This window comes from Phalacrocorax carbo, chromosome 3 (assembly GCF_963921805.1).
Source record: "Phalacrocorax carbo chromosome 3, bPhaCar2.1, whole genome shotgun sequence".
Taxonomy (NCBI): Eukaryota; Metazoa; Chordata; class Aves; order Suliformes; family Phalacrocoracidae; genus Phalacrocorax; species Phalacrocorax carbo.
In genome coordinates this window covers 125710765-125723325 of record NC_087515.1, presented here as the reverse complement: position 1 = coordinate 125723325, position 12561 = coordinate 125710765, and the positions used below count along the sequence as shown (strand labels likewise).

The 12561-nt window shown below is 54.4% G+C and overlaps 1 protein-coding gene across 3 annotated transcripts; it reads right to left on the bottom strand.

Annotated features, from left to right (window-relative positions):
- Window positions 1-184: 184 nt before the first annotated feature.
- On the bottom strand, window positions 185-12208 carry CTSB (cathepsin B). 3 transcript variants are annotated; one of them, XM_064448253.1, is made up of 10 exons: window positions 12065-12208; window positions 6326-6477; window positions 5671-5756; window positions 5144-5258; window positions 4785-4903; window positions 4005-4090; window positions 3154-3300; window positions 2367-2483; window positions 1669-1797; window positions 185-1557 (listed from the first exon to the last, which is right to left on the bottom strand). In XM_064448253.1, the coding sequence occupies exons 2-10, from the start codon at window positions 6449-6451 to the stop codon at window positions 1460-1462; spliced, it is 1023 nt and encodes a 340-aa protein (XP_064304323.1). In that variant the 5' UTR covers window positions 6452-6477; window positions 12065-12208; the 3' UTR covers window positions 185-1459. The 3 variants fall into 3 exon arrangements, with proteins under 3 accessions (XP_064304323.1, XP_064304324.1, XP_064304325.1); XM_064448254.1 differs by lacking the exon at window positions 12065-12208 and adding an exon at window positions 11977-11995; XM_064448255.1 differs by lacking the exon at window positions 12065-12208 and adding an exon at window positions 8007-8026.
- Window positions 12209-12561: the final 353 nt, after the last annotated feature.

The window sequence follows — 12561 nt, the reverse complement described above, 5'->3', positions numbered from 1 at the left end:
ATGCCCAGGGGCTCCTTGGGGGTAACACAAGTCACACGGTCACCAGTAGGGCCAGAGGCCAGGGCTGTACACACTTGGACGAAGACATGGGTCTCACCAGGCTTCCACAGTGCACAGAGCAACAGACTAGTTTGGAGGTAGTTTGAAGTCAAGCAGAAGGAACCAAGGGCCAAGAGACAAGACGTTGGAGAAGTCGTTTATTGGCACAGTTGTTCCATTTATATATATATACCGCAATGCTGTCTCATGGGTCTGAGAAAGCAGAGGTAAGGGGCTATTTTACAGTGCAAGGGAGAGCCTGCATCACCCATTTCAGGCCTGTAGCCTCAGCTCAGCAATATACTTTGCTTTAAAATTTAAAAAAAAACCAAAACACCACTTTTTCTATGTTAGTGTTGGCAAATCACATGATGCCTCCTACGCAGCTATCACCCCTCCCCCCAGTAAAAAGGTTTTATTTCTTCCCTAATGCCTGTAAATCAAAAAAAAAAAATTATTCAATTGTGTGCAAGTTAGCAAGATACCTCCAAGCACCTGCATGAGCTCCTTGCAGCAGGGCTGGGGAACATCCCTCACCTCTGCTCAGCGGTCAGCACCTGCTGTCCCAAAGCACCACACCAGTTCTGGCTGCAGCACCCTCCCTTGCCAAGGCGTGACCCGCTGCACGCACCAAGCTGCCCAGCCATGGATGAAAAGTGGTTTGCTCTTTCCAGCGTGCTCCTAGGTGATTGCAGGACATTTGATCAAAGGCTCCTGGAGCTCCAGCCAGGCCCTTCCCTAGGATCAGTAACCCCAGACTACAGCAGAAAAAATAAAAACCAAATGAAGAGCTGAGGAACAAGTGGTTTTTAAAGCAGCCAAAAGGATGGAGCAGAGCAAGCGATGGACAAAGGACCTGTTGCAGGCAGGAGGGACCTTAACAGCTCAGGTGAGAGGCAGCCCCACATCAAGTTCGTCAGTATTTCTTCATTATTAGGTCTAAATTTAGCCAATTTAAGGCACACACCTACATACCCTGCTTGCTTCAGGTGATAACAGTTAGACCAACCCAGCCAGGGGTGCACAAATCATCCCTGGCCGTGGCTTCCCGGCGGGATCCATCTCCATTGCCCCTCCAAGTCCCTAGTCCCAGCACAAAGCTACTGCTTCCTACCCTCCCAGTAACAGACTGGGCTGGAAGGGGTCCAGGCTAACCAAATACCATGGTGCAAGAGGCCAGTGAGCCGTCCAGCAGTCCTTTGAGCAGGGAATGCCCCATAGCTGTGACCCACCAGGGGCAGAGGGCTTGCAGAGAGCAGTTCCACCTCCAGCTCCACCATAAAATTGAGAAAAAAAAAAAAAGATAAAAAGCTTTAATAAAGTAATCTCAACTATAGTCTCTTAGAGGCGGGGCTCTGCACCCAACTCACTATCAGTTAAAAGCATCGGGGACTCAGGATTATTTGTGGTTTGATCAAGGTTACACCCTCTTCCAGTACTGCTCCGGCCTGGGGAGGCCAGCCACGATCTCGGACTCGATGCCGCAGTGGTCCTCTCCTCGGAGGATTTTGAAGAAGCCTGGAAGCACACCAAAGAACAAAAGTCAACCTCCCTACCACACCAAGGAGGAGAATGGGGAGAGGGTTCCCTCCGGCAGCGCCCCCAGGCAGCGTCGAGGGGTGGCCTCACCGTTGTCCCCCCAGTCGGTGTTCCAGGAGTTGGCGGCCAGCCAGTATGGAGTGCCGTTGTCCACCCCCCAGCCCAAGATCCGGATCGCGTGGCCTCCAACCTGCTCGCCGGACACGTGCTGGTAGACCCCTGCAAAGCAACAAGCCAACGCGTCAACGGGCGCCGCATCTCCCCCCACCCCCAGCTTCAGACCACGGCTGGCTTGTGAGACGTTCAATACTGAAGCCCAGAAACGAGCTGAGAAGGTTTTTTTGGTTAAATGGAATCCTGAAACTTAATGCAGACTCTGGAGGAAGGACTGGTGTTACGCGTCAGCTCGGCACGCAGGACGCCCAGAGACGCTCAGCAAGGGGCACGAAGGCACATCCCAAGCAATTCAGACCAGGGAATCGGGGCACACCAGGAGAGCCACCTGCCACGGTTTTACCTAAAATCCTAGCTGTTTTTCTCAGCTGCAATTCTGGGGGGGTCCCCCACGGGGGCTTCTTCCCTAAGCCAGTCCCAAACACCTACTCCCCTTGCTATAAACCAACAGAGACAGGAGATGGTATCTGCCCTTGTTCTTGCAACACCAAATACAGAAGCATGAACTTGAGATCTCCCTTCAGACTCGAGTAGAGGGACAAGGGCCACAAAAGACAGACCCTGCGGATGAAGTAGGGAACAGGGCTCCCTCCAGCCTTGATGCCGATGCTCACCAGACTTGTACATCAGGAAGTCCTCATAGACAATAAAGGCTCCTTCCACTGGGCCATTCTTGTAGATCTCAGCCATGATTTCCTTCTCACTGCGAGGGACACCGTAGGATGTGATGCCTATGGAGAAAAAAAAGTCCTACCATTAGTATGGCATCTTCAGGCCACTTGGGTCTGGGGACAGCTGGGCAGAGACTGCTCAGTGTGCCCCTGCAAGAGGCCTTCTCCACTTAAAGGTTAAATTCAAACCCAGCCACTCCAGAGGCACTGACACAGCCAGGCAGGGAAAGCAGGCTCCAACCATCCCTCTCCTAGAGGGAATGATTTAACTTGAGTCCTTTACTCTGTACCCAAAGACTTATTCCAGACAGCTTCAGTGGGAGTTTTCCCCTCATACATCCTCATTTCCAAAACAAACCAAATTACTCGAAGCTAAGACCAATCTCCAAGAAGGAGCCAGACTCTCCTACAGGTATAGACTGGCTACCACCAAGGAGTAGGAAGGAGGTGGCTTTGACACCAGACTCCCCCAGGGCTCAGCACCGTGCTCTTCAACCCAGCCAGGTGCTCCATGCAGACTCAAATCTGTTCCCCCGTCTCAGCAAATACAAACTGTGCATCTTGCCACACTGAGGTTTGCTCCAGCACCACCCAATCCTGAGGGCACAGAAAACACCCACCATAAAACAGCTTCGAAAGAGGTCCAACCCCACCAACCCCATCGAGGTACCGCTAGGAGCAGGTCAGGAGCTGCTGTGCGTTGAGCTGTGTCGGAGACCACCTCCCTTACCATAGTGCTTGTCATCGTTGTACGAGGGCGAGTAGCCAGGTTCGCAGTGCCGGTTGCACCTGGGGGTTTCCCCCCCCTCCCCGGTGCACGGTGGCCGGGAGCCGTTGACATGGTGCTCGCAGGGTGGGATGGAGTAGGGACGGCAGCCTGTTGAGAACAGAGGCGGTGTGAAGTGGCTGTCCCCAGGCACCCCTGAGCAACAGCCACGCTGGAGAAGGCACCAGATGCCCCAAGAAAGGGTATGACCTTTCTGACCCAGAAACCCCACAGATCAGTGGGGTGTGAGCAAGAGCAAGTCTTCCACTGCCACATGAGCAATCCCTGCATCTGCAATGGGCTTCCCTCTGGACCTGCTTCCGACCACCTCCCTCCTGACAAGGTGAAGGGAAAGATGAAAACACAAACCAACTCATGGCCGCGCTAGGAGGAGGCAGAGGTTTCCAGTCTGGAAGTTGCTTTTTGAAGGGGAGACATGTCAGGAAGACTCCTGCCCTCATGCAAAGTGTATTGAACTGGTCCAAAACCAGCAATAACAAAACATTTACAGCCTGATTCCTTCCTGATATGGCAGCAGGAGCTTTGCGGGGTTTTTAGGTCTGTCTACTGTGCTCCCTTTCTGGATGGGTGTCCTGCCACTAGGTGCTGCTCAGGGACCCTTGTCCCAGAGCGGTGACCAGAGGCTGTAGGGACAGGAGCGGCCAGCTGGGATAGCAGAGGTGTTTGACCCCAGACCTGAAGGAGGGAGCAGCCACAAGGATGCAGACCAGAAGAAAGCACCCTGAAGGACATGAACCTGTAACCGAGCAGAGATGCTCCTCTTTGCTCTCACAAGGGTATCTGCCAGGACTTACCCACATGGGAATTGTAGAGACCCCCAGACACAAGGCCCCTCTCTGTCCAGTACCTCCACGCGCCAGAGGGATAACCACCGTTGCACCTGGACAAAGAGGCAGCAGTTCCAGCTCCAGCCTGCTCAGAGCCATCCCCTTTTGGAGGAGGCAGGGGAAATGGAGCCAGCTATGGATGGCTAAAGGGAAACTTTCAGCACGTCGATCCTTTTTAAGTCTGTCCCTGCCTTCCTCAGGATTTCTGGGCCTGGAGCCACTGAAGCCTTGGGGCGAGAAGGAGCTAAGAGCACCCACTCCTCCAAATCCAAGCAGTGGTGCCTTCTTGTCTTGGAGCCTCCTAACCAGGTCCCTGATCAGCCTCTGCTGTCAGGAGCAGCAGAAGACACACAACTTGGAGATCCAGCTCCCCACCCTGCTCTCAACAACTGCAAAAAGCCACAGGCAAAAGGCTTGTGCTTGAAATCCAAGGCTTTGGCCCTATTAAAGGTCCATCCTTTGGGTTAGGCAGCTGCCAACTATGTATGGGAAAGCATTGCTATGTGCTTGCCCTCCCTACACCATCCAGCTACTGCTGGGGCCCGACTGTGGCCCAGAGGGGCTTTTAGTCCATGCAGCCACCTTTATGTTCCCACCTAACTCCAGCATCTACAGCACAAACCACTGGCAGGGCTTCCTGCTCATTAGGGAGACCAGGAAGACAGGGCTGAAGTGATCAGCATCTTCAGGTCATATCCCCACTCCTCCCACCCACTTTTAAGAGCAGAGGTACCAAGAGCAGCTCACCCCATGCCACACTCGAAGCCACAGCATGACAGCAAGTCCTCCGCCGAGACCTCCACGCTCACCTTGGCATTCGTGTGAACACAGATTCTGTCTGAAATTGCTTCTACGGCACCAAAAGCCTGCGGGCAGCCCCAAAAATGCACGGGAAGACCGTTAGAGCTGGCCAGGGGAAGACAAACCAGGTAACTATCTGGAATGAGTCGAGCATGAGCCTGGCTGGGAGAAGCCCACCAAGAAGCTCAGACGCTGCAGGAACCCCTGTGTTCCCCCGTTTATGCAGTTCAGTAGCAAACCCAACAGCATGTATTTTTTTGTCCAAACTCTGTACCGATACGGCCTTAAACCGCCCATGCTCTTACCCAGCAAGAACCACAAGAGCCCTGGTCTCTTATCTCACTGATGGTAGGACAGTTAGGCCACTGCGTCCGTGAGTCAAAGTTATCAGGCAGTTCCATGTCTGCAGCAAAATCAACCCTGTAAGTGAGAAGAGGGAAGTCCTGTTAGAGGAACACCGGTGTAACAGGATTGGGTGCACAGGACTCTCCAACCTCCTCTGAAGGTGACCTGGAGGACGAGTACTCTTGTTGTTTGCTTACTGAAGGAGAATAAGTACTTCTGAACACCTCAGACCAGGTCAGCAGCTCCTCCAGTGTTTCAAGTTTCAAGGGGTACAAATTACATGAATGGTCGAGCATCTGGCAAGACAGAGGATGGATGTTCCCCCCATGCTTCCTTCTGGCTTAATTCTGTGCAGGACGTCCACCAAGCTGCACCCAGGGGAACCCTGCTCACGGTCTGCCAGGAGAGACCCTCACCCACTCCAGACACACCAGGAGCATCCACACAAGCTTATACAGGGCCCTCATCATCTTCTCCCGCCACTCACCTCTCAGGGAGCTTGGGCCCACCCAGGAAGGTGCCACAGAGCTTCTTCACATAGCTCATGTCAGTGTTATGGAAATTGTGCCCAGCCTGAGAAGAGACACAGAGAAATGGGACATGACGCTCCATAGCCATCAAGTGCATCGCTGGGACCAGCCTGGTGCTCCAGATCTCCCTCAAACTCAACTGGTGTCTGACACTTGCTATAAAACCCAGGGGCCAAGAGCCAAGCTGCCTACAGACACAGAACACAGCCCCTTCCAGGATCAGTCCATCATGACCAGTAAGCTAAGGTCCAGCTCTAGGCTTTGGCCACAGCAGCATGGCCAAGGTGGGTTTGGCCAGGTCACCAATATAGCTTAACACTTGATGCTTGTTTCCAGCCTCCCAGAGAGTCTCCTCTCGGCATTGCTACTAGTCTATGAATTCATCAGTACTCTGCTCCAAAGAGGAGAAGCTGCACAGTTACTCTCACTGCAGGAACCCCTGACAGCATCAACTCACTGGAGAAGTCAACTGGGACCAAGACTGGTTTGATGCAACCACCGTGGCAAGACACCCAAACCTCAGCTACTGAGTCCCACAGACAGACTGTCGATCAATGCATCCAAAAAAAACCCAATCCCCCCAAACCCCAAAATAAGCAACCCGGTACTCACCTTCCAGGTGGTGTTGAGCTTGTTTATGTGGTTGACCAAGTCGCTGGAGAGGGGAGGATAGTACGGAACGCTGCGAGCATTGGCGAAGGCCACCAGGACACACAGGATGGACACGGACGGCCACATCTTGGCTACAGAACGGAACACTCCACCTGCAGCCAGATTTGGGCACCATTGGAAACCTTCCCAAGGCGGGATCGCTCGGACCGCGAGCAAGGGCTTGGCAGAAGGACCGCTGCAGCAACACGTGGGAGGATAAAGCACGTGGCTGCACAAAGTCCCTCCCGATCCTGATTTACCCCAAAGGTCAGGAGAGATGCAGGAGAGGACTAATAACCCCCCTCCTGCAGCTCAGAAGAAATCAGACAAGGCAACCCTGTTCAGCCGACCACTGCAGGATTAGCGGCAGCAGGAAAGTCTCTTTTGAAGCAGATCCAAAGGATCGAATTTGGAGGGTATTAAAAGCTGTGTTTACTTCCACAACACGGAAGAATAAAGACCGGGAGAAGGAATAGGTATCTCCCTCCACCATGGCAAATTGCAGGCAGGGCTGCAGTCATGAGGACCTGCTGTCCCCCGCCCTAATGCAGTGCTCTTCCCTTTGAAGATTTGGAGTGATCTCCAAATCACATTTTTGGACTTTATGGCCTCATTTTGGCCAGCCCATTGCCCTGGGGACCCTGACTGGGGTCAGAGCCCCGGGGTAGCGACCCTCTGCCCATGCAGAGTGGGGTCCGCATGCACCGGAGCTGCCTGTGGCTGCTGCCTGTGTTCCCCTCCCACCAGGGCTCTTCTCGAGGGAGGTTGTGAAACCACAACCCTCGGCCAGAAAAGTCCCAATTTGGGGAACAGAGACGCAGGGGAAATCCAGGAGCACAGCAAGAGCCTCCCGTGCAGGAGCACAAGCATCACCCAGCCCAAAGATGCTCCAGGGCTCGGAGGTTTCCTTGCTCTCCTGCCTCCTTTAACCTAGTCCACATTAAACTGCCCAACTCCAATTTAAGCCCCAACACCAGCAGCCGCCGCTCGCTCCGCGTCCCTACGCCTGACTCAGACATGCAGCTGGGCCACGAGCTGCTCAACCTCTGCAACGCTGCCAGGGTGCCCTCCTCCTTGTCCAAAACCTCCCGGCTCGCCTTCCGCCGACCCCTCAGCCACCCGACGAGCTCTGCTCCTGCTGAGTGACCCGAGACCTCGCATACTCCACAGCAGCCTGAATAACAGAGATATTTAGGCTCTAATTCCTACTCATCTCAGCAAGCTGAACATGTAATCACCTTTGCAAGCCTGGGCTTAAACCCTTCTGGGCAAATACACCCGAGCAGCCGGACACACAGCTCTTTCCAGCAGCTCTCCGTCCCCACGGCAGCGAAGCTTGCTGAGCAGGGGCAGGGGACGGGGAGACACACACACATTTCCATGCAGGCTGCCTCCACCCACTCACTGCCAAGTTTAGCCTTTCCAGAAAAGAAAACCCAGCAAGTGTGTCCTACTTTCTGCCAGCGACAAGCCCAGGCAGCTGCAGCAAACTGTACAAAGGGGCTTTTTTTTTTTTAACTTCCCCCTCCTCCTTTCACCCATTTACGTATTTTTCTTCCCACTATCCGTGCTTTCAGCAGGATGCTCAGCCCAAAAGCTAGCTGAGTTTCAGCAGCACTGGGGTGCTACCCTTAAATCTCACCTCTTTGAAGGGGTTTCGTGTGTATTTGCTTGCTGAGAGGCTTCTCCCAGACAAGAGACTCGCTGGCACTGCTGGTGTCCCCGCCGTGCTCCCCTGCTTACACAGCAGGAAGGAAGTTACACCCACAGAAACAAATACACATTTCTAATGCTAGCGTGGTTTTTGCCTTGTGCCCCTTCAACATGGCCATAGAAAGCCTACAGGTGACTCGCCTGAACCGAAGCACCTTTCCTAATGAAAGATCTTTTTTAAAAACAAAACAAAGCCCCCAAACCTCTGCACTTCTTGCAGTCGACTTCGTATTTTCTGTAGCACAGAAGGGAGGCAGTTTTAAGGCCAGAAGCTACCCGATATACTTTTGTTTTCAGCAGGATGCTTGTAAATTTGCTGACCCGCTGAAACCTGCCCTGCAAAGCCTCCCACACCGATACAGCTGCTTGCACTGAGCTCTTGACAGGCGGACGGGGGACCTCTTGCATCCTCAGGTTACCAGACCACACCGGCTGCAGGCTGCGAGCTCCAGGCAACCTGAGACCAAACTGGAAAACCATACCAGGCAGTTTTCCCTCCGACAGGTGCTCGCCTTTTAAGCTCTGCTGCATTGCATCTGCCCCACGACGTGGCCAACAGCCAGCAAACCCAGCAGAAGCAGCGAGACATCACCCAGCTCCCAAATAGCTGGGAGCCAGTCGGTTGTTCTTGCCCTCCTATGGGCATGAAGTTTTTTGGGGGAAGCTGATAGTCTTGGCTGGACGACACAGATTATCCCAAAATCTGTGTCGATAAGGAAGAGGAAATCCTTGTTCTCATGGGGACAGACTTTTTAGCAGGGCCTGTAGCAATAGGACAAGGGGGTAATGGTTTTAAACTAAAAAAGGGGAGATTCAGATTAGATATAAGGAAGAGATCTTTTACAATGAGGTGGTGAAACCCTGGCCCAGGTTGCCCAGAGAGGTGGTCGATGCCCCATCCCTGGAGACATCCAAGGTCAGGTTGGATGGTACTTTGAGCAACCTGATCTGGTTGAAGATGTCCCTGCTTGTGGTGGGGGGTTGGACTAGATGGCTTCTAAAGGTCCCTTCCCACCCAAACCATTCTATGATTTGATTAAGTGTACGGGCATGAAGTTTTGGCAGGGGGGAGTTGACACTCTCAGCTGGATGGTATGGAGTATTCCAAGATCTGGGTGGAGAATGAAGGGGAAACCCTTGATCTCATGTGATTTCTTCCTCCCTACCTCCCCCCCCACCGCGGCTCTAGCAAGCTCCCTGCGTACAGCAAGTCTATATATAGAGAGCACAGGCATGGGACTCCCAGGACGAATTTCCACCAACAGCAAGTCACATGCAGCCGGAGGCACGCAAGCAAGAAAAGGCTGATGGTTTCCACTATCACCCCCCTTTTCCCCCGCAGATACGAGCGGTAAGACTTCCCGTGGCAGCGTTATTGTGTGCCTGCTTCCCCCACCACCATTATCTCCTCCGCACGCGCCTCCCTCCCCCGAAAGCCCCATGGCCATTTCAAATACCACCGAAAGAGCAGCACCAAAACCAAACTTGCGTAACAGCTGCTGCACCCGACAGATATCTGCTAGTCTTTCTGCACGATGAACGGGCCAGAGAAGTTTCTCCAGCAACCCCAGGAGATCACTTCCCTTTGCACCCCCCCAGGTCTCTGGAGGTGCCTTGCAGCTTCAGGATAACCCTGGCAAAGGCTGCCTTCACAGGTCACATCCCACAACAGCTCGAAAACAGAAGCAAAGCTTGGCTGTCGGACTTCTTAAGATACAGCAGCTTCACCCTCGCAAACTCTCCAGATGGCAGGAGGACGTTTGGGGCTTGCAAAGAGCCCCCTGAGCTGCTCTACCTCTTCTTGGGCTGCACACGTGGGAGCTGAGAACAAGTCCCCTGCTTTGGGATCCAAAGTATCTGGTAACGACAATTTCTTGAAGGATGAGCAAGAAATAACTCCAGAAAACTGCTACCCACCAGCGCACCTGACCCTGGGCAGGACTTTGTCAATTCATACAGCTGATTGCTTAAAAAGAGGAAATTTGGGCCACCTGAGTGCAGCCCTTGAACCCCCCCTCCCTCCCAGCCAGCAAGGAGGAAGCACTGAGGCCGAAGGCCCTCTGACATGAGCTGCTCAGAGCAGCTGCAGCGTGCGAAGGAGAAGAGTACCCGAACAGAGATGGCTGCGGCTGCACCACCCACCTGCAGTCCCTCTGCGCCGCCGGCTGATGCCTGCAACGGGAGGAGGGAAGGAGGTGACATCACCCAGGTGCCTCCTCCATCCTTCCAGATCAGGAGACCTTGAAGCCAGAGGCAGTTCCCTGCCTGCTTTCCCAGGGACAGGGCTCCAACTATTTAGACTGCATTATGCCAGAGATCAGCGGGGTCCCACAGCCTCCTCCCAGCAGCCGAGGGAGATGCACAGCGTCCGCAACAGCAAATCCCTCTGCAGAGCCCTACCACGAAGGTCTTCTCCACATCACCCAGAAATCAAAGCCCACAAGTCCCATTTAACTGGGCATTTCTCTGCACAGTCGATAAAACACCCCCCAAAACAGGCTATTTGAAGCCCAGCTCCCATGACTCAGTTTAGGCAGGTCAGGCCATGTGATAAGTCCTGAAGCACCGCTCAGCTCCTCCACTGTCTGGGCCAAACCCCTCCAGGCACAGACAGAGGCACCCACACACCCTTTTCCAAAGGTTTGAGTAAGATAAAAGCTGTCCCACCACCCTCACAGCTATAACACCCCCACCCCTCCAGGGTCAGAGGTAGCAAAGCCCAAGTCATGCGTCCTCCTCCAGCAAGCAGCCCTTCACCCAAGCCGAGCTTTGTCCTTTGTTCTGGCTGCCAGTATTTGTGTGTGACTCTAAGCCACAATAAAGCAAAGTGTATAAACAAAGCAATCTAGCTTAGCTTGCCGTGCCACCAGGTTAGCTTGGTGGCCCCACAGGCATGCACCAAACTCATGGCCTGGTGACTTCATTACAGCCATTACTGCATTAGAAGAGGTGATTTTTTTTTTGTCTTAAAAAAAAAAAAAGGAGCATGAGCCACTCTTCCCCACACCCATCCCTTTCCAGGAAAGCCAAACCATTAGCACAGGTTAGCTATCTGGCAAAATGAATACAACTTGAGACAAGCTGCAGCGCTCGCCTCTACAGCTTGCGTTCACAGAAAGCGCAAGATTCCTCCCAAATGGAGCTGCACTGATTTTTCTCTCTTTTTTTTCCTTCCCCTCTTACAGACCACTCCATAAACCAGAATCTTGCGCAAGACCTCAGTTGCTGCAGCAGACACCCTGCGCTATGGAAATTCCTCGCCCTCATCCGCACCCTCAACTTTGCAACCTGGAGGCAAATACAAGAAGGAAGCTATCTTTGCTGTATCACGCCTGCGGCGCAACACATACCCTGAGCGTGATATAGGGATGACAGATATATAGCACGGCCAGACAGAGGCTTTTATCCAACGCCACCTCCAAGCCACGGTCACGGTGTCAGACCCAAGTTCGGCCGTGCATCACGGGATGTTCCCAGAAGCACTTCAGCGGGTGCCAAACCGACCTCCTTAGTGTCGGCTGACGAGCTGAGCTGGGCTGGTTTGTTTTTTTTTTCCATCTTCATTACGAAAACAAGGTTTCCTCTCTTCCTCTACAGGAAGGTTTGCTGCTTTTGAGACGCCCTGAGGGTTAATGGCATTTTATCCTGCAGTAAACCTTACCTCTGAGCTGCAGAGCATCCCTCCCACACCCGCCACGGCCAAAAAAAACCCCAAAAACAGTTAAAAACCGCTGGGAGATGCTGCCGCTCCCCGAGGGAGTGCTTGGCAGCACCCCGCGGGCGCAGAGCGGGGGTCCCCCCGCAGGCGCAGGGCTCCCCGCCCGGCCCCGCTGCTCCCCGCGGAGCCGCCCCACGCGTGTCCCCCTGCCCCACGCCGGAGCAGCATCCCCTCCCCTTACCTGCCCCCGCTGCAGTGCCCGCACCCGCGCCCCGCTGCGCTCCTTATGCCCGGCCCGGCCCCCCCCCCCCCCGCCCCGCGGGACTCACCGCCCCGCACGGCCCCGCACACGCTCCCTCGGCAGCCGCGGAAGGGGCAGCTCTCGGCGGCTGAGTCACCCCGGCCCCGGCCCGCCTCCAGCGTGACTGCATCCTGCCTGCTCCCCGCCTCCAGCCCGCCTCCTCCAGCCTGCTTCCCTCCTCCAGCCTCCCTCCATCCCATCTAGCTTCCTTCCTCCAGCCTGCCTGCATCCCATCCGGCATTCCTCCAGCCTCCCTCCATCCCATCTAACTTCCCTCCTCCAGCCTGCCTGCATCCCATCCAGCATTCCTCCAGCCTCCCTCCATCCCATCTAGCTTCCCTCCTCCAGCCTGCCTGCATCCCATCCGGCATTCCTCCAGCCTCCCTCCATCCCATCTAGCTTCCCTCCTCCAGCCTGCCTGCATCCCATCCGGCATTCCTCCAGCCTCCCTCCATCCCATCTAGCTTCCCTCCTCCAGCCTGCCTGCATCCCATCCGGCATTCCTCCAGCCTCCCTCCATCCCAT